General features: G+C 54.0%; 2 protein-coding genes across 2 annotated transcripts; both read right to left on the bottom strand.

Annotated features, from left to right (window-relative positions):
• Positions 1 to 4,263: 4,263 nt before the first annotated feature.
• On the bottom strand, positions 4,264 to 8,758 carry EXOSC2 (exosome component 2). The gene is made up of 9 exons (XM_082067956.1): positions 8,600 to 8,758; positions 8,410 to 8,511; positions 8,192 to 8,237; positions 7,857 to 7,946; positions 7,477 to 7,542; positions 7,269 to 7,337; positions 6,245 to 6,421; positions 5,940 to 6,068; positions 4,264 to 5,058 (listed from the first exon to the last, which is right to left on the bottom strand). The coding sequence occupies exons 1-9, from the start codon at positions 8,752 to 8,754 to the stop codon at positions 4,978 to 4,980; spliced, it is 915 nt and encodes a 304-aa protein (XP_081924082.1). The 5' UTR covers positions 8,755 to 8,758; the 3' UTR covers positions 4,264 to 4,977.
• Positions 8,759 to 10,871: 2,113 nt separating this feature from the next.
• Positions 10,872 to 18,797, bottom strand: PRDM12 (PR/SET domain 12; the record flags this gene model as incomplete). The annotated part of the gene is made up of 5 exons (XM_082067951.1): positions 10,872 to 11,254; positions 12,148 to 12,259; positions 16,561 to 16,716; positions 17,534 to 17,724; positions 18,584 to 18,797. The coding sequence occupies 5 exons, from the start codon at positions 18,795 to 18,797 to the stop codon at positions 10,872 to 10,874; spliced, it is 1,056 nt and encodes a 351-aa protein (XP_081924077.1).
• Between the last annotated feature and the right edge of the window lie 7,907 nt (positions 18,798 to 26,704).

Here is a 26,704-nt window from a genome sequence, read left to right as displayed (position 1 = left end):
GGGATCCTCACCAGGTCAGCTGCCTGCACAACCATCAGCTTTTCCGCAACCAGGGATCGGCCACCCTGCTGGCACAAAGGATCTCACCGCCTTATTAACGCTGTCAGAGCACACGCACAACTCGATGCCAAAACCAGCCACAGAGGCCAGTGAATTTGACAAATATTTTATTGATCTATTTTCCTGCGACATTTGCTACAAAGAAGAAATTAAACCCCCAAATTCAGCCTGCACTGTGCAGCACGCGCATTCCCCGAGCTAGAGAGCACAGACGGCGACGCTGAAGATATTTAGTTTCTCATACGTTCTCCAGTTCACCTTGGGAATAGAAGAGGGTTGAGGCAGCAGCTTGAGGTCAGGGTGTTTTGGTCAAAGGTCTGTGGCTGCTCCCACTCAACAACAGGAGGACACACAAATGCAATTTTGTGCAGTAGCCTCCTGCTCAGCGTAACCATCTGGACACAGAGCGGCTTGTTTATACCGACTCCTCCCTTGTGACAAATCCAAACATACTCGGTGTCTCCTACGCCATATTCAAGGTCCCTGGCAGACGCGTGTTTTTCATCTTCCAACAATAGCATCTGAAATGTAGCACTTCATAGGGCCCTAAGGGATCCTCCACCTCTGCTGTGCCCGTCTGCTCCCACATCACTCATTCTTAACCAGGAGACTGAACCCAAACCATTTTCTATTGCATTTCTCCATCAGTGACTCATATTGCTGGTACTGAGGCTGCTTGTGCTACACACACACAGGAGAGAGAAGTTCTGGTACGTTTTGCTGAGACAAATCCAGGGTCACATCTCTTGAACCCAGCAGAATCTGTCCAGGTTTAGCTCAGTAATGGAGATCAGCTTCTGGCTGTGGCATCCTAACAACAGTCAGGTGTTTCTTTTGATGCTTTGCAATCATAAGCAGCAAAGCGGGGCAGGTTCTTTGCCAACAGTCCCCAATCGCTTTCCACTCAGCAGTTGCTCCAAAAGCATCTGCCATTTCCCAAAGCAGTGCTGTAGTTAATCGGGGGCTACACACAGGCAGATGGGCCAGCTGGTCACTCCCAAATACCAAAGCAAGGTATCTGTCCTCTTTGCCTTCCTGAAGGGTATTATATTTTATGTCCCCTGCCCTGCTGCCAGTTTTTGTGAACATGATTGTCTCATGTTAACAAATCTGAAGTTGCCCAGTGTGTTCAGAAATTATTAGAGAGAACAGAAAGATTGTGTGAATGCAGAATAAATTAAAATCTACAGACTCTTTCAATCAAGCCTTGCGTGTGGCCTGTATACATCCCATACATTTCATAAAAGAAATTTCAATGATTTTCCTGTTTACCTTCAATTATGTGTGGGTTGTTACACCCAACAGCTGCAGTGATGCTTCCTCCATAACAATATCCTAAAGCTTCAACCTTTTTACCAAATAATAAACTTCAGCACACTAATTAGCAGTCCCCAGGAACCTGAGACAACCATTTCAAGACTGCCTATAATCTCAGTGGGGTTTCAGAATCTTCTAGGGTCTGCTCAAAGCTTTGTATTTACGCCACTCACCTCAACTGAACAGCAAAACTGCATGCGGATGATAGAGAAGTAATGTAATAAACAGCAGTAATTGGATTAACAACCCATTAGTAGAGGGAGGGGTTGCCATTCTTCATACTAGTACATGAATCAAACACTGCCACCAAGTAACAGGAAAATTATTTCTACAGACGAGCGATTTTGTGTTCTCATCTCTGTGGGCAGCGCTCACCAGCAAGGGAACTATTTACTAGCTCCACTTTGGAGCACGTCTGTGCCAGGTATTAACCCTGGAGTAAGCAGCACCGGCAGGTGCTACACAGGGTTTACAAACAGGCTCCGCGCCGTCAGACACCACTGACCAAAGAGATCAGATTGCTCTAAGCTCTTCTAACACCTGCGTGGGCATTTTAGTTTCCCATACAAAAATGAACACTTATTAGTTTTTTTTGCACCCCACTTTTGACTATGGTTTTGTTCTTAAACCAGAGAAGCTATAGTTTCTTCCTTTTCATCCTTCCTACTTAGAAGTTGCCTAGCAAAATCCCACAGACTATTTCAAGAATTCAAGAGAGCAAAATCCCACAGACTATTTCGAGAATTCAAGAGGACACTGCTTTTGCTGGAATCCTCCTTTACATCTCGAGCACTTCCCTATTCCAAAAGCATTTTTATACGACCTGCCCACCCTCCCATGCACAGCTGCCTATGGAAAAAAGGGGGTCCCAGCTCCCCCACCCACCCAAGATGTCAGAGCCTCCCCCAGACCCCGTCTGACTCCTCACTCATCTCTACTGGGCACAGCAGGAAAGTAATTTGCTGGATTGTGCGTTGTGACTGAACGGTGATACTTGAAGCCTCTCCATATGGGAACCATGAGCCCCAGTTGCTTTTCAGATGGATGAGCACTGGTGGCCCTCGACATTTCATCAAGAGAGCAGAAAGTCCCAGGGATTCAGCCAAATTAAGAGTAAATAGGAGCTGGCCCAGTACCTTTATTAGGCACATTTGAAACTGCTCAGGAAGTTTCTCCCCATGCACGTTTGTCACTCTCATCTCTCATTACCTGCTGGCTTACAAAGCTGTGAGTGATTGGGCTGCAGAACTGCCAGCGCTGCCCTCTCTGAAGCCTCCTTACAGAATTTATGGCTGAGCTTGGCACAGCACTGGCTGCATTTCCAAATAACGGCGGCAATGACCTCTCGTGGCCAGGGAGGAAAATACTGAGACCTTCAGTTCTCTCCCCACATCCATTAACCAAAGCTTACAAACATGTTCTCAGACTTAAAAGTGCCAGGTACTGGGGAGCACAGGAACTGGGTAAGTCATATACTCTTCCCCCATTTAATACATCCCCAAGGCAAAAATATCAGGAATGCTGCAGTGAGCAGGAGAACTGGAAAGCTCAGAGCTGCAGCAGTTCAGATCTTTGAGCTCATTGTTTATCATGTTATATACTCTCATTTATCAAGCGTAAACAACCAAAAAAGGTTCACGTTAGGGATAGAGGCCTAGCATAAGAAGGCCAGAAATAAACCATAGTTTTAGAGACTGCTATGTAGAGGATAAAAAAAGAAGGAAAAAAAAAAGAGAAAAGGAGAAAGAAAAAAGATAACTCTGCTGTGCAGCCCACACATCCTGCTGCAGAGACACCAGCACCCTGTTCCTCAGATCTGTGCTGTAAGAACCTGGCACTGTCTCACCTTGCAGGTCTGACAGCTCATGTTTGGTACCCATGAGCATGATCCAACCCTAAATTAGCCACCTCCACAGCAAATCCTCATAAAACTCAGAAATAACAATACCCAGGTTTTGGGTGGAGTATTCTAATGATATGCCCAAGAGGTTAAGTACTATTTTGCAGAGGCAGCACAGGCAGAAGTTTGTGATTACCCATGTCCTTGCTTGTCCTTAGCCACTGAGCTCCATAAAGCTCCAGTATTTGGATAGCAGTGCTGGTGGCAGACATCCAGCCTTCGCTATTTGGCAGGGCAACGAGGCAGAGCTGCTGGGGAAGGTAAATACTTCAAACGTGATCCAAAGCTGCCACCTAGTGCCACTCTGGACTGCAAGCAGAGCAGTCTGAACCACATGAGAAGCACTGAAGAGTATTTCTAGTTGCCAGGAAAAGATTGAGCAAATAATTTTTCCTTTTGCCTGGGGCAAGCATGAGAATTTGCAGCAAAATTAGATTCAGGGACAATTAGGGCAGATTTTTGGTTTTTCATCCTTTTGAAGAATTACAGTACTGTGGTGCCAGCAGCTCTAATACAATACAAATACAATATATACATATATGTAATACAAACAGCTCTAATATAAGATCTGAGGCTGTTCTGAGGAAAGCATCACATCCATTCCATACAGAGAAGGCAAGTGACTGCCAAGGTCTGGCTCAGCACACCCACCTCTACCCACTGCCCGGAGGATCTTCACCAGTGTCTTACTGGGCTCCCCATCACCCCCAGACACAGCTGCTGCATGACTCACCTCTCTGGGATCCTGCAGGGAAGCAAGTCTGAGAGCACCGCTGTGAACAATGCCAGGAAACCTGCCTGCAGAGGAACCCTGTGCAGAAGAGGCACTGAAGGGGAAGGTCAAGTCCTGCTTGAATGGGATGAGGAGACAGCAGGACACTGCAACCATTCCAAGTGTCTCGGCACAAGGAAACTTGAGCCAACCAAGCTAGACCCAATTCATTCTGGAAAAAGACAAGCTAATGCACACACTCCTGAATGACTGATCTGTTTCAAAAAATTTATTGAAATGTAAAATATTTCATAGAAAACAACACTGGAGCCTCCGCAGAGGAGAAGCTCACTCATCAGGCATAAAAAAAAAGGACCAGCAGGATGCACACAGACTGAACAGACATCACTCGCCCACAGCTCCTGGCTCATGTGGCCAGCCACATGGTGCCACATCCAACCTCATACGCTTGAGACATGAACAGCCAGACCCAAAATGTGGTTAGCAAAGGTGTGGATACTCTCCTGTCCTCTAAAGACTTGTACCTGTGATCTACAGTCCCAAAAACACGAGCTCTCAGTCAGAGGACAGACTGGCAGATCTGTATCACAGTAAAGGAAAATCAAAACCATTTAGAAAGCCTTAAGGGAGGGAGAAACATCGCTTTCTCTCTGTCATTCTGCACAAAGTTCAGGGGCACTAGACACAGCAACAAGTGCTGTGGGATACGTCCCAGTTGCATCTACATCTTCATAAAGGTCAGACATCAATTTTTCAGGCTGCTGTACTAAAAGGCTATTGAAGTCAAGTACTATTTAGTACTATTGTACTAAAAAGACTCAGGAGGTATCCTAGGAGTTAAAATGAGGAATTTTGGTGGTTTCTGAAGTGTGGAATGAATGTTGGGGACTAGAACACTTCAAAAAAAACACTGAGAATCAAGAGCTGCCATGCCAGGACTTCAAATGGTTGCTTCTGGCCACGTGTCCTATCCCTCCAGATCGAGCAACCTCTGTCGCGTTTCCAGAACGATCTCCTCCATCACCTCTGGTTTGAGAATGTCTTTGATCTGGAGTGGAGAGAAGAGTAACAATGGCACCGTAAAGCAACTAATACTATTGCACGCTCTGTGGGAACAAGGGTCTCTGGCACACAGCAATGAGCGGCCAGTTTAGAGGGTTGTGGTTGAACAAGACTGTCAGGGCAGATGGTCCAAGGCAAAGTCAACGTTGTCAGAATCACCAATTCTTATATAGAGTGTAAGAAATCAAACAAGATGCTACTGACAGCTCCTGATCTCTTCTGAAGGACACACACCAGTACTTGGGAAGGGGAGAGATGACTTATACAGAAGTATAGTTCAAAAGAACATCTGACCTAGTGAAGTGGGCTGCCACTGTGAACAAAAGGGGAAGACAATTCAGATCTTATCCATTTGTGAGGAAATAATTGCCAGTGGTTGTGCTGGCAGAAATCACAGAGAAAAGCTGTATAGCAAAAGGTCAAACTGAGGGAACGTTCCAGCAGTGCAGGATGCGGATACAAACAGAAGACTGGTCTCTGTACAATACATGTCACTTGTTTCTTTGTTTGTTCTTAAAGTGCACCGTACCCTCAAACAATCCCAAATTTAACACTGTTTTCCCAGGAATCACAAAGGGCCCATAATTCCAGCAAGGGATACACCTCTATCAAAACACTGAAATAATTCACTATAGGAATAGTTGAAATTTATCTGAGGCAGAACCCTTCAAACTATTCCTGAAAATGTGCAAGGCAATTTATGTTATGCAGAAGGGGGGAAGTTCCTATTGTCACTTACTACAGGCTATTTTGGAAAGAAGAAAGGAAGCCCAACCATCTACCTTACAGACTGCAGCAGTAACTGACTCAGCCTTTCCATTCCCTCCCCACAGCATGGACTAAAGTAAACACCCCTGGTTTCTATACCTGATGAGGAAGGGACGCTTCATAGCAATACAGGATGCTGGTGTCAAAGAGCATCAACTTCTGAGTAGCCAGAGCCACAATGCAGTTTCGGAGCCGTGATATCACCTCCCGGTCAGACAAGGGAACTGGCTGAGGTAGGATAGAGGAAAACAGATGAACACGCAGGGAAATAATGCAAGCCTACTGTAAAAAAGCTTTGCCACAAACCTAATACCAAATCTTGAAAGTCTCAGGTTATTAGTGTGCCTCTATGTTAGAATAACAAAACATCGTCAGTAGAAGGTTCATCTTCCCTGCACCCTCACCTCCAAGTTGGGGGTGAAGCCTCCTGCCTCTTCATCTTTCTGCTCTGGAGTTGGGTAGATCCAGATGAAGCCGTTGTTGCCGAGGATCACAGACGCACCACAGGGCAAGTCGTGGAAGTGAGTCTTCTGGCGTTTCACGAGGGAGGGCGAGACCTGAACAAGCACGCCCTGGCCAAGCTGAAGAGGAGACCAAGAGACTCAGCATGAGAGACACAAGTCACCGTAGATAACACTGAGTCACCAACATGCACGCCACTCCTGGTCTAGGAACCAATTTTAACACCTTTTCCTGTGAAACAGTGAATATAAAACCTGCCTGCCTCTGGGAGCGCTGGGAGGATTAGCTAATGCCTCTGCAGTCCTTTGAAGATTAAGAATACTCCAAGTGCTTAGCACAAATGTTAATAATATCTCGATCGTAACTACACATCAGCCATCTCTGCAGAAAAATGAGGAGTGAGAGAAGCAATTTAGCAGAACACTTTCCCTCTTAATCCAATCACTGTCCTTCACCCTTTGTGTAATCAGCACACTTTGCTTTCATCTTTTAACTGCTAATACCCTTGGTCTGGTAATCCTGAACTGCAGCCTACGCTCCAATGGCCCCTTCGCTTATTTCAATGCACAAAACCAGAGATAAATGCCAACTGCGTAAAGCCTAAAATAGAGCCCTAGAGAGAGAAACAAGTCACAGGGGCAGTGACCTGCAGAAAAGGACTGATGAAGTTTGAGTCAGAAGATTTTTCTACCCAAGATTTAATTTTCAAGTGGCTAGTGGGGAAAACAGGACTTGCACGCTGTAATTGTGGACAGGGAGAGCAGCAGCTTGAAAGACAACTCAAGAGCACTCCCTCTGCTTTGGGAAACTGCTCAGTGCTCCTGTATAGGACCTCAGATTCTTCACAACCTGCAGGACTTGGTTATAACAACATCCTGCTCTACTACAGAGCTTTTTTTTCTTAAAAAATCTCTCCAAAAGGCCTTGTACAAGTCGGCCAAGTCAAAGTGCTTTGGAACAACTTACCTTCCCATACTTCAGACTCCGGGTGTGTAGTGATACAGCTCCATCAGAAAATACAGACTGGACCTCTGCCTGTCAGCGCCACTTAAGGAAACAAGGTCCCCAAGGCTTCCCAGTGCCACCAGCCGCTGGCTGTCATCAGAAGAGAGCTCTGGCTGTTCTCCCCATGCCCCTTGGCAATTCTGCCAGGGCGCTAGCAGTGGAAGGATACGCTGATGAGGTCTCCTTCCTGCAGGTAGTCCCTCATCGCAAGCTCATCTTCTGCTGATCTCCTCCTCTGAAACACACAGTGCAGGAAAAGTTACGTGTAGCTCGGAATGAAAAAGCATCAGTTAACACCTGCTTTATGGGGGGACCTTAGGATGTCGTGCAAAACACAATCTGGTCGCCAAAGGAAAATCAGACCTGGTGTGTTTGTGTCCAAATAACAGAGTTAAAGATATCAGAGCACCACAGACCCACCCACAAAACCCAACACTACCCTTGTTCTAAGTGTGGAAAGGGCTCCAGAACTTCCCAGTGCCTCAGCTTCTGCCATGGAAGGAGATGACAGGGAGGGCTCTGGCACCGCTCTGCATGAGCTACACTCACCAATTCCCCCCCAGGTAAATTCATAGAGGACAGCAACAGGACTGAATCCAGCCTGGAGTTGGTTTCCACTTTCCATCGCTTCTGCTGAACCTGAAGAAGGAAAACGGCCCACGCTCAAAAAAATGAACAGAAACTCTTCAGTGAAGTGAGAGGCCCTGCAGCAGGAGACAGCTCTGCTGACTCCTTCCAGCCTCATCTTATTTAAAGCCCACACGCTTACAGTGCAGGGACACTAATGTGCTTTTAGGAACGTCAGAAAGCTTGGGATCAGACCGAGACACGCCAGCCTGGCACCATCCTCCTCCCAGCACCACGGGGATAAAACTGAGATTTACCTCCGTGATCCTCCCGACCACGATATCGCCAACTTCGCCGTTGTACCTGGGAGCGGGACAGAGGGAGAAGGGGGACAAGAGAGAGGGGGGACAAGAGAGAGGGGGGACAAGAGAGAGGGGGGACAAGAGAGATCAGCCCGTCAGACGCCTCATCGTCCCAGCCCTCGCCCAGCGCCACGGCAGCTTCACGTTCACTGCACGGGGGCGGCCACGCTCACCTGGTCTTCAGCGCTCTGACACACACCAGCTTGTTCACCCTCTCCACGGCGCCGGCCACCGAGGCGATGAGCTTCTCGTCCTCCACGTAGGTGCCGTGGCCCCTGCGGAGAGAGCGGCCGCCTGAGGAGACCCCGAGGCCGGCCGGCCCGCGCCCTCCCCCCGCCGCCTGCCCTCCACCGCTGCCCGCACCTCATGTAACCCGTGTCCGTGGTGATCGTGTCCCCCGGCGCCACCAGGTGCTTCTCGCCGCCGCGGGAAGCGCTGGGCCCCACCAGTTTGCGGGGCACCGGCAGCCGCATGGTGATCGCCGCCATGTTGAGTGCGGGCGGTGCTCCCAATCCCATCCAGGTGCGGCTTCCGCCCGCCATGTTGGCTGTTGGCGAAAACGCGCCCGAGGCGCGGGCGCCACCATCTTGAATGAGGGCAGCGGTGATGGGAAGGCGGTGACGTTACTCGGCGGCCATTTTGGTTCCTGGCAGAAAAGGGAGCCGTGGGCTTCACTGCCTTGGGAACCAAGGGGAGAGAGGGGCCATGTTTAGTGCGGGCACGGTGCCTCAACCCACCGCATCGGGCCCCACGGCGAGGGGCAAGACCCACGAACCTCCGTCCACCCACCCACCCACACCCCTGACATGGGGCTCCCAACACCCCACTTTGGGAGGCCACCCCGGGCAGCACCATGGGTGTTTGCTCCAGGGGGAAACAGCACCCCCAATTTCTGGGGGTGCCCCTGCTTGGCTTAAACATCTCTGAGGGAACAAGGGATTTACCGCCTTCCCCTGGCAAAACTGTTCTAACGGTAAATAATGCATTTGTGTGGGAGTTTTGTTCATTTAATTCGAACAGCAGTTAGGCTCTCAGAGCTACCAAGGAAATAGAAGCCAGTCATGACCCTCAGTAAATGCGTTTCTTCCTCCAGACCAGAATCAAATGTTATTCTTTCAAGCACGACTTGCACCTGTAGCCCATCACAGCTGAAATATGCCCATTATTTCACTAAGGATATCATTAAAGCTATCACAAAGCCATTGCTTCAAATAGAAACTGTAATGTGGAGGCAGGAACGTACGGACCAAATAATCCCACTCGCCCCTTCCCTTCCAGCCCTGCAAAAGGGCTCGTTTCTCCCCAAACCTGATCTTCCCTCTTCCCAGCTGCACTATTTGGTCCAACAGATGATGCTGCATCCCCTTATTCACCCCGTGCTGGTCAAAACATTCACTCACCCCAACCGCTACACCCTCCCCAGCACACAGCAAAATAAAGCTCTCCATGCCATCCGTCTTCTAAATGATAAATGTCCCAAGTAATTTTTATTTAGAATACAAGAGAAAGGTACAAATGTATTTACACTGTGTACATATACAATCAAATAATATATAATATCAAAGTTTTGTAAATAATGTTTACATAAATATGTACAAAGTTAAAGTGACAGTCGTTTGTTCTTTTTTTTTTTCTGGAAGTAAAACACAGTTTGTGAGAACTTTATACACCTTAGACTTATAATTAATATTAGAATACCTTCTTTTAAGCGCTATGATACACAGACCCCCTCTCACATGTGGCAGAACTGCAGAGGGCGCTTAGAGTTGTCCTTGGGGACAGAGCTGGCCCAGGGACGGGTTGTCTCTGTCCCCAGAGGGCAGCAGAAGTAACAGCCGAAATGTTCCCCCATCACGGGGAGCGATGATGCTCCAGGGGCTGAGCACCGGGTCCCCCCCAAATCCTGCCCGTGGGTGGGCATTTCCACCTGGCACGTCGTACTGGGGGTGTCCCCATGACATGTGGCCTGTCCCCCATGGCATCGCTCGGAGGTGGCAGGAAAACCCCAGCACACGGCTTGGACAGCCAAAGGGATTGGGGAGGGGGAAGGAAATGTGACTGTTTGCTAAATTAGGGCTCCCGAGGAGGGAAATGTGTCCCTTGGAAAGAGCCACCAGGGCCAAAGCTGCCCCTGGGGTGAACAGGGTGGCTGCGACAGGGGTGTCCCAGCCCGTCAGCAGGGCTGTGTCTCTCTGGGCACTCGCTGGAGTGGAGGAGGAGGGGTAGGAGCAATTTTTCTTTCCATCAAATTATCTGTAAACCCCGAGCACGAGTCATTCTGGCCCCACTTTTAGGCTGCCCCAGCCCTGCCCCAGCGCACCGGCAAATCCACGCAGGACGTCCCACCATGTCTCTTTGTCCCTCTCCCCACACCGGCCCCAGGGACCAGCAGCCCCCCCTGCACTCCATCTCCCCGAGGAGGATCCCACCAGCATCTTGCAGAGCTGGGGAGTTTTCCCCTTGCTCACCAAACAACCAGCCGAACCCCACGCAAACAGCGATGCTCCAAAAATAAACCGTCACCCTCGGTCCAACACACAAAACCTCTGCCCCCCAGCTCTGCCAAGGGCCAACACCCCCAGTTCACGGCATCTCTCAGCGTCAGTCTTTGCTGTCCAAAAAACCCGTGCGGGGCTCACAGCACCATGGTGGGGATGTGATGGGCCAGGGACGCGGGATGGGGCACGGGCAGGGCGGGCGAGTGAGCCTGCAGGGAGGCGTTGGGGGGCCGGTGGCGGGCGCTTTTCTGGTGCGCCCGCAGCCCGGCGAGCTGCGAGTAGGCACTTTGGCAAACCTGGCACTTGTAGGGCCGCTCGCCGGTGTGCAAGCGGACGTGGTTGCGGAGCGTGGAGGACTGGCTGAAGCGGCGGTTGCAGAAGCGGCAGACGAAGGGCTTGTCCAGGGTGTGGATGCGCATGTGGGAGCGCAGGTTGCTGCGGGAGTTGAAGCCGCGGTGGCAGATGACGCAGCGCATGCGCCCCGTCGTGCTGGCCCCCGTCTCCACGGCATGGAAATCCTCTGGGGACAACAGGGGACAGTCAAACACTGCCCTCCAGCACAGCAGCTCACCCCCTCGGTGCTAAATAACCACCCTGTGCCCCCCTGCTGGCTCCTCATGAGCAGAGACCCCCACCCTGGGCAGAGCAGAGTCCCAGCACTTAGGGCTTGGGATGAGGCCAGAGCTGGCAACAGGGTCGTCCAAATTTAGGTGAAGTGGAACACTCAGTTGACGTGTCTCCCCAATAGATGGGCACAAAAAGCACTTTCCCGTGGGTTGCAGGCAGAGCTGGACGGGGCGAGCACAGGAGCCCCCTACCCACAGCCGGGCTCTTCTGCAGCAGCAACATCATCCCTTCGTTAGTCTCAGCCTGCTTCGCTGGGCTCCAACCCGGCTCTCTCGGAGCTGGGGAGCACATATGGGGTCTGGCTCTGAACACAGCATCCCCCAAAAATGCCTGAGCACTCTGCTGCTTGCCCGCAGAGGAGCAGCGCAGGGAGCTGCCAAGGCAAACAGAGCGCAAAAGCCTGGGGAGAGAAGAGCCTCCCGCGGTGGTGATTTGGGGAAAGGTGTGTTAAACGCAGAGTGGGGACATGGGCAGCTGCATCTGCTCACATTTTGCAGTGCGCTGGGGGTGCCTTAATGCAGATCCATGCCTTCCCTGCTCCTCCCTGCTATCCACTGCACCAGCAATCGCCGTGGGCAAACCAGCCCCGATGGCAATCCCCTGGATTCCCGGGGACCTGCTCAACCTGTATTATCTGTCTCATAGTCCCTGTGTGTGTCACCAGAGAGCTGGGGCATCTGACACCTCCCCTGGGGTGTTCCTGCCCCATGGCCTCAGATCTGGGGACAGGGTGAACGGAGAACACACAGGGATGCTGCACCCATGGCTGTTTCTGATGTTACCTACCATGTTTGTTCTTCTTCTGCTCCTCTTCCAGCCCCGGCACACCTGGGATGCCCAGGAAGGTGTTATGGGAGTTTCCGTACCAGACCAGCAGCTCTTGATCTGGAGGAATCATCTAAAAAGAGAGACAGAGACCGGCATGTCAGGAGGGGACGGTGAATGACTCCCTGTGCATCATCGGCCCGTTGCTTCAGCCCTACACTGGCCAAACCGCATCTCTGGTGAGACTCTGTTGCCATCTGGGACCTGCTGACTGTCCCCAGCACCCCCGGGCAGGCACAGCCCAGCCTGGGCTGCAGTGCTGGAGGTGATGGCACACAGGATCAGAGAATAGTTTGGGTTGGAAGGACCTTCCAAGCTCATCTAGTGCCACCCCTGCCATGAGCAGGGACATCTTCACCAGCTCAGGTTGCTCAGAGCCCCGTCCAGCCTGGCCTGGGATGTCTCCAGGGATGGTTCATCCACCACCTCTTCAGGCAACCTGGGCCAGGCTCTCACCACCCTCAGTGTAAAAGAATTTCTTCCTCATTTCTAGCCTGAATCTCTCCTCTTTCAGTTTAAAACCATCACCCCCTGAACTGCAGTCTCTCCCAGGCTGGGCCACAAACAACATGACAGGCAAATAAGCAGCTACAAAGCAAACAGACAGAGCTGGGGGCTCTGGGGTGAAGAACCCAGAGGTCCCTGAAGCCTGGTGAGATGAGGACACACGGAGAAATAAACCATTTGTGGACCTGTGAACTGCAGCAAGGCTCAAGTGACAGACACCAAAGCAGGGAGCTGTGACACAGAGCCTTTTGACTCTGGACAGAGCCACCGGCCCCCTCCTGCTGTAGGACATAGGCAGCATCTCCCACCCAGCCCAGCTGGGGCCCATTCTAGCAGGTGCAAACGCAGATGCACCAGCAAAGGGTTCGCCAGCCCAGGGATCGGAGGAGAGCTCAGCTCCGAGATGCCTCCTACATCCCACACCAAAGCCCCGGTGTCTGAGACAGCCCAAGGAGATCCACAGGACCAGGGAAGGGCTTTTGCACCACCCACGCTTCTGTTTCCCTGAAACGATGGCACTTCTCCTTCCCCCGATGTTCCCGCACCGCCGGGGCGAGCAGCCAGAAAACACCATTCGAGCCGCCCCACGTGAAGCAGCCATGGCTGGGAAGACAGATGCTCTCTCATCGGCTCAGGCAACACTAATAACAGCAACACTTTATAAGAAAATTGTCCAGATTTTTTCCTTTCGGGGCTCTAGTCTTAAGAACCTAATTTAGGAATGGGAAAGTCCTCTGGCTTTCCATACATGTAGTCCAAGAAAAACATAATCCACACAAAACGCAGCTCACATTACATCACCTGAGCACTGAAAATGTGCCTAATTTTAAGCACACAAAAGCAAGAATTTTAACTTCATATTTTTAAATGTCCATCTGCATAAAGACCTCCCTGGGGCTGCGGAGTAGGAAGCTGATATCATTTTGTATCCCAAATTGGTGCTGTTTCTCCATGTCATTTTCTCTCAACAGAAAATCAGGTGTGGGTTTTTTTGTTTGTTTGTTTGGGGAGTTTTGGTTCTTTGGTTTTTTAAATACAAGCAAATGGAATAAAATATTGCCAAAAAGGATAAACCACAATGTATGTGTGCATACATGTATGCATTCCTGTTTTACTTTGCTGGAGCTGGTGCGTCTTTTCCAGCAGTGGGTGAGTACTCATGTGCATGCACCCCAAAGCAATTTAAATTGCCCCCCAGGAATTTCATGGCCTTCAGATCAAAGGCCAAAACTCACCACCCTCACTTTATTTTCCAGCAGCAGCAACTTGAAATTGTTGAGGAAGAGGATGGGAAGTATGAACTAGCAATACGGGCAGGAATGGGTGAAACGTGAAACTATTAAAGGCAAATAGTGAAAAAGACAAGCAATAAATCTGATTTTGAGGTGGGTGCAGAGTGACAGGGGCTGGGCAGCTCACGGTGCCCACGGGGAGGGGGTGCGGTGGGCACAGGGCTGAGGGTGACAGTGCCCGTGCATGGACACGTGTGCTGCTGCGAGACGGCACCACCGAGGTCAGGTCGGTGTTTGCGTATCCTGCCCGAGCCCGAGCGGTGCCAGGGCTGGCGCTGTGCTCTCCTCCAGGGTTTGTGTCGAGGAGGCAGCGAGGCAGGAGCGGTGGGTGACAAGGGGGGAACTCGCTCGGCCAGAGACTCTGCGTTTGTGCGCCCGTGGCTGCACGCCGGGGAATTCATGAGCAGAGAGAGAAACCGCAAAAGGAAAATCTTCTCTTGCTTTTCCTTTTCTTTTTGGGCGCACAAACCCCAATGGGTTTGAACAAGCAAACATTTTTGGACCACACGTGTGCATGCACACGCGTGTGCCTGCAGGTGTGGTGCAAGGCACAGGTGGGAATGGGGAACCCACAAAAGATGCAGATCCTAGATCTTCAGTGCCCGCTTGTGACCCAGCTCCTCGCACGCTCCATGTGCCCCTTCCTCTCCTTCTCACCAGAAAGCTGCAGCCCCATCTCCTCCTCCTTGCATGAAGGGACCCACATCCACCTGGTGGGACCCACATGGACCCGACCGAAGCAGCAGCACTGCCAGGCACCTGTCGCACCGCAGCGTGACAGTAGACACCCCCCGTCCCCACATCCACTTCCCCATCACTTGGGGTTCAGCACTCTCAACATCTCAACTTCACTCATTGTGCCAAGGGAATTAAGCTCATTCCACTGTGGTGCTCGCTGCCTCAGCCCTGGGAGCAGACTGCAGACTGACCGTGACCGTACGGGGCCTCTACACGCACCTCTCCAAATATCGGCTCGCCTGCCTCATCGTGCCTGCACGCACAAGGTGTGAGAAATACGGCTGTATTCCTAATTACATCATGGCTACCTGGAATTATTTTACTACTCTGCATAATTTCAGAACAGCAATAAAAAGCAGTTAAGTTGCTGTCACAACAGGCACAGCTGCCCACAGGAATATCAGGTGTTAGAACGGGGTACAGCTGCAGCCTCCGGAGGGGTGTCCGGGCTGGAGAGAGCAGCGCAGAAGCTCGGGGCTCTCGCTCACTGTGCTGCATGGGGAAAAGCGGCAGAGCCCCGAGAGGCACACGGGACTTTCCTGCAGCAGCAGAAAATACCTGTTTTCACCCACCTACTTGTCTTTCCCGTCCCACTGCAACAATTCCAAACCCAGCACTGATGCTGGCTCAATGCAGGATGGGGCCGTGGTCCTGTGCCACAGAGCGTTTGAGCATCTGCTCCTCCGAACGGTAGAGCAGGAGCACAGACAGATCCGGGGAGCTGCCCATGGAACCTGCAGGCACTCGCGCTCTGTCCGAGCTAAAAGGCTCTTCCAGCTGCGAGCAGGATGGGAGCACATGGTCCTGAGAGTGTGAGACCCACTACAGGAGAGGGACAGTCCCACAGTGCTGCTCTGGGCTGGAGTGGCAGATGTGCCCTCTCCTGACTCTTTAAGCTGAAGCAGCTGCACAGGGGTGCATCCCTGAGCTACCACCCTCCTCCACCTGCAACAGCATTGGTTATGGGACGCTGTGCACAAGCAGGGCTGGTCCCCACGGTCACACTGCTGGCAGTGTGCGACTTGCACGCCACGGCATCAATAATGCCGGGGAGCCAGACACCCACCTCCTCCCCAGCATCTCCCGCGGGGACCTGTGGGTGCCTCCAGCCTTCACCCCACAGCATGAAAACCTGTGCCCTGGGACATCCCTGGGAGCCCGCACCTGTCCCTGCTCCCCACTGGGCCAGCACCCACCAGTGCTTCATATGGGAGCACGTTGACGAGCAGGGCAGGATCAGCCCCTTCCCCGCGGCCCTGCTGCTGTGCCAGTGCCGCACCCTGCGTGTTCTGCTGCTCCTACAGCCCCGATCCTCCTCTCACACTCCATTTACAGCCAGAGCTGCTTGTGACTCCTGGGCAAAAGCCGTGCAGAGCCAGGCACGGCCTGCACTCGGCACTTGGGTCTCACAAAAACCCCCAAAGTTTCCCCTGCTAAAGAGAAGCAGGTTCTGCACAAAATGCCGTTTTTCGAGACAGTATCAAAACCCCGCTCCTACCCAAACCCCCAGCCAGGTCAGGATTGCAGCTCTTTTCATGCTTTACACCCCAAAACAAGCTTGGGCAGCATTTGTTTTCCTTCTGCTCAGCACACATCACCCCGTCAGCCCACCAAAAGGTGAGAGAGAAGGACTCTTTGCTGCTCCCTGAAGCCCATGCAATGGCCATTCTCCGTGGTCCATACCTGTCCCAGCAGGTCTGGGTGCTGGGGGTTGCAAAGCCAAAGCCACAGACACCCCAGCAACAGCCCGAAGAACAAAGGAGGGTCTGTGGAGTGGGGAGTCCCAGTGCCCTGCTCCCCTCCCGTGGATGCTCAGCTCCCCCCCAGACCCGCTTACCTCAATGGCCTTGTAGAAGATGCTGTTCCCAATCTGGACCACCTCCAGGTTCTGCTCCTGCTCGTTCCGCGCACACTTGATGTAGGTCATCCAGCTGCGGTGGTCCTCCTGGCTGGCATCGATGAAGTACCGCACCGTGCCGTCTTCATTGAAGACCTGGGAGGGGGAGACAGCGGTTGATCGCGATGCTGCCCGCAACAGACCAAGCCCCTCTGCCCCCTGCACTGGGGATTACGGTGCTCTGGGGACTCCCTGGGGACACGCTCAAAGCCAGCACATCCTCAGCTCAGCCCCCAAGGAGCTGTTCAGAACCCTGCAGGAGCTGGGGTATCCCTGGGTGGAGGAGGAAGATGCTGCCAGACCTGGCCCTCGGGGGAAGATGCTTTGCAGGGTGACTGGAAAAATGAGGCAAGCTTCTATTAGGCATGGAATAATAATAATAATAATAATAATAATAATAATAATAATAATAATAATAATAATAATATAAAAGCACAGGTTTGATACTCAGTGAGAGGAAAAAAAAATGAAAACCCACTCCGCTATCTGGGTATTAATGCATGGTGTCCTGGCAGCTCAGGTCCCCCCAGACCCCACAGCGTCACTCAGGGGTAACCGCACCAGGGCTGGGACAAAACAGGGGCAGGGCAGGGCTGGTTTTGCCCACCATGTGCGGGCAGCTGCCAGCCGGGTGTTTCACCACGGTGGGGAAGGGCAGGGTAGCGTGTGATCCTGCTGCATGGGACATGAGCAACAAGACCTCAGGGCTCCTCCGTGGCTGCACCCCGAAGGCTGAGGATGCCTTGTCCTTCTCCTGCCCTGGAGGAAGCCAGATCTTTGCCTGAACGGGGATACTGAGGCACAGGGAGGGTGCCTGATGGCACAGAAGCGCAGGACAAAGCCCCCGGGTCCCCGCACCCCGTCCCTGCCTCTCCCCGAGCCCGGGGCTGGGGGAACGGGCGGGAGTTGTTACCTCCCACATGAGGTTGTTGTTCTTGCACAGGTCCACATGCTCCGGTGAGATGACCCTGCCCGTGAACGGTCCCATCTCGGTGCCAGCCTTGATCCAGGTCTTGGAGAAGATGCCGAGCCCTTCCCCGGGGATGGAGCTCTGGGCGATGATCACTTCCGACGGCAGCACCAGGCTGGACAACTTCTGCACCTCTGTGGGCGGCGAAGAGGGCTCGGAAAAGGGACCCGGCACCTTCCACCCCGCTCCGGCCCCACCGCCCCCGGGTTGGCCGCGGGGAAGGGCTGGGGTGCCCGGGGAGGGGCAGCGGGGACCCCTCGCCGACCCCAGCCCAAATCCCAGGTCTGAGGCTTTTAAATGCCCAACCGGCTTCCTACAAAGCGGTACAAGGTTCCCCCCGGGGCATTGAGGAGGTACCTGGGAAAAGCAGCCCAGGCTAGGCGAGGGAGCGGGGCTGAAAAAGGGGGTTAAATGGTGTCTATTTCGGCCCATCCAGCAATTTGTCATGCTGTTAAAGTGATCTGCATTCATTAAACTCAACTAGAAAGAAATTGCTAATTCTAAATTCATTAGTCCTTTAGGAATGCTGTAGCGGTACATTGTGCCTGAATGGCGCAAGGGCTTGTTTAAAAGGGCCCAGGAATTCCTCTTACAAAATGGGGAGATGAGATGGTTGACATATCGTGAATGGAAATGGAATTAGCCTTCATGGTAAATTAAGAGAGGAACAGAAATCCGAGAGGGGGAAAAGGGAGCCGGGACGCCCCGGCGATGCCGGGGCGAGAGAAAAGATATTGTCCCGGGCTGCTGAATGCGGGGCGGCCCCGGCCCCCCCGGCCCCCTCCCCAGCCCGCGGTTTAAGTGGGAACTTTCTCAGGTCAAGCCCAAGTTAACCAAATGAATTTAAAGCCCTTCTTCCCCAGTCAACTGCTATTACACGCCTGGGGAGAGCGGGGCGCCGGGAGCCGCATCCCGCCGCCGGGCACCGAGAGCCCGTCCCGGGGCCGATGGAGGGGGTCTGGGGGCTCGGGGGGGTCCAGTGCCGCTACTCACCTCCGGAGAAGGACTGAGCCAGGACCTCAGCCGTGAAGGCGGTCTTGGGGCTGCTCTTCTCCTCGAAGAGCTGCTCGCCCAGGACGTTTCTCCAGCGGCCGTAGAGGAAGCTGTGCAGGATATCGGAGGTGATCACCTCGGCCAGCGAGAGACCCTGAGGCTTCAGCCCGGGCTTGAGCACCAGGGCTTCGGCGGGCAGCACCGAGCCCATCATGGGGGCGAGGCGGCGGGCGGGCCGGGCTCGGCGGGGCGCGGGCGACGGGCCGGGCTCCGTGCCGCTCGGCGGCTCCCGCCCGGCTATATATGAGCTTCATTGACCCTCCTAATTGGTTATTAATGACCTCCCTGACGTTGGCGGAGAGACTGGGGCTGCAGGAGCGAGGCGAGCCGTCGGAGCCCCCCCCTTTCCCTCCTTCCCTCCCCTCCCCGGGGGTGGGGTGGCTGGAGGGAGGGAGGGAGGGACACGGCGAGCACACACACACATACACACATATATATATACACACATATACATACATATACATGAACACGCACCGGCTCAGCTCCCCGCACCCCTGGGCCCAGGCAGAAGCAAACCCGGGTACCTGCCCCGGCGAGGGAGAAAAAACTACGAAACCGGCAGAAATGTCCACGCCGGTGCCCCACGGACGGAGCGCACCCTCGGGCACGGTCCCGCACTGCCCCGCTCCCCGCTCTCGTTTTGGGGGTGAAACGCGGCGCTTCGGGGCCGCTGGACATCACAACGAAATCGGCAGCCTCGATGCCCTCAGCCCCCGCTGCTCGGCGGCGTTTGGCCCCCGTGGCCCCGGGGAAACGGGCCGGGCTACCTCGGCCGGTTCCGAGCCGCCGCAGCTCCCCGCATCCCTGGCCCGGCGGGTCGGTACCGGCGGCCCCAGGAAGAAGCGGCGCTGCCTCCCCAAACCCCGGGGATAGTCCCCAAGCACAGAGCGCGGGTTCTGTTTCCCGTGGGCTGGTCCCCACTTGCACCCAGAGCCGGACTCGCCCCGTTCCAACCTCCACCCCGGCCGGCCCGCAAACACACATCCCCGATGTATTTCCGAGGGAAGACCCGGGAATTTTGCCCACGGGTGAAATGGGCCGGAGCGGATCCCCCACCTCCCTGCAATGGCAACTGTCTACCCCCCAGGGCCGGGCCCCCACCCCAGGGGAAGCTGCAGCATCCCCGCAGCTCTGCTGCCGCAGCATCCCCATCTCCGCACCCAAAAATATTTCCCGGCCAGCCACGGAGCCCACGCCACACCCCGCCCCACCGAGCCCTACAGCTCCCCTCGTCCCCCAGGAGGGTGACACCAGAGCGGTCCCCACAAAAATCAGTTCTCTCTCTCAGGGCCCGCAGCTTTGCCTGCTCAGCAAAGGGTTAATTTTTCCTGGATTTAAACCCAATCCTGCTGTGTCGGAGCTTAGAGCCCTCTCCTTAGCCTTGTTCTTTTGATTTTCATGGGGACGAGGGGCTGTAAAGAGCTGGGGTGGGAGAAGAAGGATGGGCCCCCAAATTCCTCAAGCACTCAAAGGCCGGTTCCCGCACTCCGAACCCCCGGCCAGCCCCGCGGGGTCCAAACCCGGCTCGAAGAAGGAACCGGGCACATCCAAACCCTCCCCATCCCCCGGGTGGGTATTTTATAGGGTGATCTTGTCGGGCTGCTCTTCCCCTTGGCAGAGCTGCCTGGCGAGAGTGATGTTACAACCCAGGTGCAATTATTTCTATTAACCCACCCAAGAAGCAGCGCAGATGTCAGGAATCAACCCAAACCTGCGGATACTGAGGGTGTTTGCCCGGAGAGAGGCAGCGCTGCCCTAGAAAGGAGAGGTTAATTACCTACCAGGGTTTGGGTTTAATTCGTGTAAAAATAATTTTTGTGGGTTGGTTTGTGTTTTTTTCCTGGACTTTGGCTACAGGAGCCGTGAGCCGACATGCCGTGTGAATGTTTCAGCTTTACTAAATAAAACGCACCAGGTGGAAAGCTTTTACAACACACATTTTCCTGCGGCCGCCGAGGCAAGTGATTCCCCCCGATTGCCTCTTTTGCCCCCTCAGGAAACGCATAAACCTTCAAGTTATCCCTGGACAAAATAAAATAATAATAATTTTAAAATTATACATATATATATATGCTCTTAAAAACCCGGGCTCTTAAAAACTCCCATACGGGCTGCGCTGCAACCCCGGTCCCGGTTGCGGGGGCTCAGAGAGGCGGTGATGGAAAAAGGTGGGGGGGGGGAGGGAAAAAAAAACCCTTCAATTTTCTGCGTGGTTTTAAATATCCCCAGCTGTTTCCCAAAGCTTCTTCCCGGTCCTAGAAAGGTGCTTTGGTGTGTGTCCCCCCCTCCTCGTTTCTCTTTTTTTTTAATATCGCAGCTATCCCTCCTTTTTAACATTTAAGAGGAAACAAGTTTAATATTCATGGCTGTTAATAGAGAAGGGCCATTATCGCCGCCCCATTGTTCTGAGCCCCGCACAATGCTGCTTGTATTTTCATGTGTATATTCCCAAAGTTCCTTCTGAGCGTTTAGTGAGCACTTTAATATTCATGGGTGTTAATAGAGAAGCCCTCAGTATATTGGCATATTGTTGGGAGGTGTACATATTGGTCTGACTTTGAATAGCCACAGTCCTCTTTTCTTTTGCTCTGTTTTGCAGGGTTGATGGGCCAGGAGTAAATGGGCATTTTTCCCCCCCGTCTCCCCCTTACAGAGAGAACATCTTTATTCCAGTCCCAGACTTTCTGGTTTCCCATTCAGGACCCTCAGAAATAATGTCAGGCAGAAGAAAAGTGGAGCAAATCAATCTTTCATGGTCTTTTTGAGACCAATTTGACATCCATGGACTCTTCTTTTCTTTCACAGCCTACAAGGGGATGGTCAGGATCTGGACAAGGTTGGGGTCTGATGAGGGGAGACATGGGATCATAATGCAGCAAAGAGAGAAAAGAAAAGCAAAACAAGAAAAGATTGCAGGGATGGGGTGATGGAGGAAAAATGAGGGTGAATGACAGTGCAAGAAAGGAGATTAGAGCCCAGCAGCTGCTTTTTGGGGGGCGGGGGGTAGGGGGGGAGCTCTCTCCCCTCTTCCAGCCCTTCGGATGAATAGGATTTGAACAGAGCGGAGATTGATTTATAGTTATTGCAGTTGAACATTTATTGCTCTTAAAGAGTGGCGGGGAGAAAAGAGAGAAAAGGGGTTTGAAAAGCTCCTTTCTGTATTAAAGAGGTATCAAATGAAGACTGCTGAGATAATATACAGTGGCCAATGGGAATTTGATTTGCTTTAAAATTTAACTCTTGTGGGGCCGCCACTGCCGGACGCGCCGGGGCCGGGGCCGGAGCCGCCGCTGCCCCGGGCCGCTGGCAGCCGAGCTTCGCTTCTCTAACCTGCAAACCGCTCGGCTTTATCGCAAATATATATATATATATATATATAAATAAATCTCCGGGCGGCTCCTGTGCGCGGCGGAGAAACGGCTACAGCCGCGAAATGATTGTTATTTCTTCGTTGTTACGGTTGTTATTTTTTTTATATGTAAGGCAGACGGGATGCGGAGCTACGAAATAACCGGTGTAGGGAAGAGCCCTTTTCGGAGCTGAGTTTTCCTGCTCTAAACCCGAAGGTTTCTCCTCCCCGGCAGCAGAAACGCGATCGCTGCCGAGTCCCCCCGGGCGCAGAAAGGAGCCCATTGTTCAATGGGGAGAAATACATTTTTAGCGGTGATTGAAAGCTCCCTCCTCGTTTGAACTCTAGAAGAAAGTCCCTGGCAGGGAAGAGCATCCCCCTCCCTCTGCCCCAACATCTGTTTGGAGCAATCCAGGCTCTAGGGCAGAGCAGGGCTCTGCCCCCTCCCAAAGTCATTAAAAAGATATTAGTTGAGCTGAGAAACGTCCAGCGGAGCCCCCGATCCAGGGTGGGGTGAGTGGGGGTGGTGTGTGCCATTAAAAACGATTTGGGATTTGCCAGCGCTAATACCAGGCGAAGGGACACGGGGGTTCGAGTTCAAAAGTCCCCCGTCCCCCGCCGCCCCGCTGCGCTCTGCTCGCTGCCCGGGGCCCTGGAACCCGGGGCCGGCGCGGCGCGGACCGGCCGACCCCATCACCTGCTCCGTGCGCCCCGCCGAGCGCCGGGGAAGGGGGAACGGCGGCGAGAGCCGGGCTGGGAGCCGAGGCGGTCAGGTGCTTTGGCCGCATCCCCGCACCTCCACGGGCTGCAAATGTCCCGGGAGCCGGAGGGAAGGGCAGGCAGGAGCGATCATTGCACCCCTGCGGCTGCCGCAGGAACCAGGCGCCTCCGAAGTTGCTAAATGTGTCATTTATTAAAGCATTCAGGGGGCTTTTCTTTGGCGTTTGCTTGCAAACTCACAAAGGCCGAGCTGCTGTTTGGGGGTCTTTTCTGATGGAAAAAGGGCTCGGAGACCCCCGGCACAAAAGAAATCCTGGCAGTGCTTTCAATGGCCAGGACTCAATGAGGGGGACCCTGTGCGCAGCGGGCGGGGGCGAGGGGCCGCCCGGTGCTGCCTGAAAGGCAGGCCTGAATGTAATGGGGAGATCTGCGTTTATTTGTTGGGATCACATTTAATTAGCTTAGTACAACCCTTGAAAGACAAAGGGACCTCAATCTGGATCCAATCTGAAGCTCGTTTGGAGAGCGAGGGCTCCTGGAAAAGTCAAAAGAGAGAAAGGAGAAAGAAAGGGGAGGCTGGGAGAGAAAGGGGCTGGGGGCCCAGCCAGGTGACTGGCACGCGTGAAACAAGGGGCCTTTTGGGCACAAGGCAGGGCTCAAAAGGGAGGGAGGAAAATAGCCTCTTCCTCAGGTTTTACCTACTTAAACCCCCTGAAGGGGCCAGAGCTGAAAAGCCTCAATAGTGGCTGAGGAGGCTGCAAAGCAAACAGCGGCGCTGGAGAGGGGGCTCCGGCCCTGCTGTGGCAGCAGTTGGCAGCACTTGGTTATGGGAATGCGCCCAGATGTTACCTGCGCCCGGGAACGCTCCCGCCAGCCACCGGGAACGCTCCCACCACTGGCCCGGAGCAGGAGGTGCAGGGGGACAAGGTGATGCCCAGGATGAGCCTGGGCTGGGGGGTTCGGTGGGTTGGGGGCCCCCTGCCCCAGCACGGGGTCCCTTGCTGTTCCCCATATCCCCCCACGTGGGGTGAGGCCCCTACCCTGTGGCTTCACCCCCCTCTCTGGGGCCCACACCGTGCCCTTGAGCTGTCGCTTGAGGGTCCCCATGGGTGCAGCCCTTGCTCCCCTCTCCACGTGCCAGGACAGGGCGGGTGGCGCGGAGGATGCGCTGTCACCTCCTCAGGGGCAAGAAGGAGGAGAGCGGTTGTCCCCAGGACGCCACATCCACAGGATGGAGCTGAACAGACCCTCATCCCCCTCCAAACCCTGTGCTGTTTGTCTGTCCCTGCCCGTCTGTCCCTGCCCCGCTCCAAGGGGCTCAGGAGCAGCGGGGAGGGTTCGGGGTGCCCCTGAGCGGTGCCGGCTCCTCGGCAGGTGCCCGGCAGCTCTGGGCCGGGGGGGTTTGGTGCGGTGGAACCGTGACCCTCCCGGCGAGCGCTCCGGCACAGAGCGCTGCAGCCCCTCCGAACCGAGCAGGCTGATTGCGCTGCTCGGAAAAGGAGCTTTAGGGCATTATTTGCCTCCATTTCACTCTGCAGGAGGGCGCGGAGCCGAGCAGAGATGCTGAGTGCTCTCCCCTCCGCTCTCACTCACTTTCTCGCCTCTTTTTTTCCCCTTCCTTTTTCTGAAATAGTATTTCCAGTATTATTTTGGTGAGGGGGTCACGGTGCACAAAAGCCAACAGGAGAGGGGAAAATAGAACAATCACGTTCCAGGCTGTGTCCGACTGTTTTGCGGGGCTCGGGAGGCCTTGAAACGAAACGTGATTGTGGCAAATCACAGCAGACACTCCTCAGCCGCCTCCGCGATGCTGCAGCTCGGCGAGCGCAGCCGGTGGCGCGGGGCCTTTGGATACCAGTGCCCTGGAAGTGTAAAACAGCCTCATGATGGCTTTTCTGCCCACAAACGAGTACTTTGGCTGAGGGTGAGTGAGGCACTAGAGGGTTCAACCTCCTGGAGCAGCCGGGTGTTCCCAGGGGTCCCGCTGGGGCCAGGGCCAGGTGGGGGGACAGGGACAGGGACAGCCCCTGCTTGTTCTCAGCTCTGCGGTCTCTGCACCCAGGCTGGACACCAGAGGTGCTCCCAGCCCATGGAGGGTTCTCCTCGACAACACGGAGCAGGAGGGCGCTGGGACTGGGGAAGATGGAAAATCTCCGCACCTTTTCCTCCCCTCTGGCAGCGACCTGGGGACGGGACGGTCGCATCCCCCCGCCACCTCTGCCGCATCCTCCACCATCACTCCCGCATCCCGGCCCTGGCCTCCCCGCACCACACCCGGACAGCATCTCTGGGGCTGGGGGACGAGGGGAGCGACGAGCCCAGACACAGCGGAGGAGGCAGCGTGGGCTGTGGGTGCCGGGAGCGGGGACACCCCACAGACAGGTGACCCCGGCGCGGGGCCGAGGAGGCGGGCGGGGAGACGAGCCCTCCCGCGGCTCCTGCCCTTTGCCGGCCCTATTCTCTCCAAAACAAACAGAGCGGCGGCCCCTGCCTCCCCATGTAATGACTCCGCGACAGTGAAGTTTAATATTCCCCAGTGAATGGCTCAAACAAGGAGCCCCACCGGTCAGCGCGGTTTGCCGGGGCACGGCCGCCGGTGAGTGACGGCTCGCACAAAGGGAAGGGACTGTCTAATCCCCCAGGACTGTGGCACCTGCACCCCAGCCTGACTGGGATTAAAGGGGAGCGAGCCAAACTCTGCGAAGATCAGAGGCTTCTTTATAGCGGCCTTGAAATAGGATTTCCTCAAGTGATAAGGGGCTGGGTGGGAAGATAATCTGGGGGGGGCATCGGTACCTGCTCTTACGTCAACCCTGAAGATGCTCTTTTGGGTCACCTGCCTCAATTCTGGTGTCCCAGACCTGGCGGGAGGTGGCGGGGGGACCTGGGCACCCTGACCCCCCGTCGCAGGGTTGCTGGTCACTCCTGCTGTCCCCTCCATCTTCAGCACCTGTCGAGGTGCCACCAAGAGAAGGGTGGGGGCTCAGTGCCCACCCGCTCGCTGTCCGCGGCGCTGGGGGCTGCTGACCCTCCCACCAATGGGCCAGGGAGCTGTGGCTATTTCAGCACATCCACACATCACCTAACTCGGGTGTCCCTCCTGTCCCGGCGCCCGGTTTCTGCCGATTTCCAGCATCAAAAGTTGTGGAAAATTGTCTTTGTGTCTTTTCCAGCCCTAAAGAGGCAGAGAAATGCCCCGTTTGCGACAGGCGCTACTGACCGCAGATCCGGGGAATAAACCTCCAAACCAGCCCAACCAAGGCTCAGCGGCTCCTTGTACAGAATATAACACCCTTATGCTCCTCGATACACCAACACCTTTACCTGCACAGGAACAACCTGGCACTGTGAGGTCCCGATTCCTCACCCCACGCCACGACCCTACGAGCACCAACAGTCCCCAAAATCCACCCAAAATTGACATGAACCAGGTGGGTTTGCAGGGGAAGCAGCAGCGCGGATGGGACTTCATGAACGTTATGTCAAAAAGCTTCACGTTAAATACCACGAGCTCTCCCTCCGACCACGCCGCCCGTCACCCACCCAGCTTACTGTAAATATACTGTTGCTCTAATGCAATTAAATATTTAATACTCAGGGAAGGAAAAAAAAAAGGTCCCATGCCTCGTTGTCTCTTTCAATAACCATTTCGGTTTAACTCGCAATGTCCGTAATGTAGTTCGTTCTCAAATCATGCAAAATTAAAGAAAGTATTTTAGACTATCTTAGAGTCTCTGCTCCCAAAATAGCCTTTGCCTGTTCAGGCACACCGAATATAGAGCACAGGAGAGCGACGGAGCCATCCTGAACCTGAGATGCTTTCCTGATGTGCTTTTTCAGGCTGCTGCTCAGAAATGGTTTGTGGGACTGCAATAAATTTCTACTTAAGTCTCGATGTCCGAAGAGCGGGGTGGGGGCTGCACAGCCCGGGGGGTCCTATGGACCCCCACACCTTCCCGTGAGCAAAGTGCGGCTGGGTACAGCTGTGATGG

Source organism: Streptopelia decaocto, assembly GCF_964273445.1.
Source record: "Streptopelia decaocto genome assembly, chromosome: 17".
NCBI lineage: Eukaryota > Metazoa > Chordata > Aves > Columbiformes > Columbidae > Streptopelia > Streptopelia decaocto.
The sequence above is the reverse complement of the archived record's forward strand: the minus strand, read 5'-3'. Positions and strand labels throughout refer to the sequence as shown.

Excerpts from the sequence above, each read along its gene's own strand:
- EXOSC2 (XM_082067956.1), bottom strand. The coding sequence starts at position 8,754 with ATGGGATTGGGAGCACCGCCCGCACTCAACATGGCGGCGATCACCATG. Across the intron at positions 7,338-7,476 it reads AGGAAGGAGACCTCATCAGC|GCAGAGGTCCAGTCTGTATT; the intron begins GTATCCTTCCAC and ends TGGCGCTGACAG. Across the intron at positions 6,422-7,268 it reads GGAGTCTGAAGTATGGGAAG|CTTGGCCAGGGCGTGCTTGT; the intron begins GTAAGTTGTTCC and ends TCTCCTCTTCAG.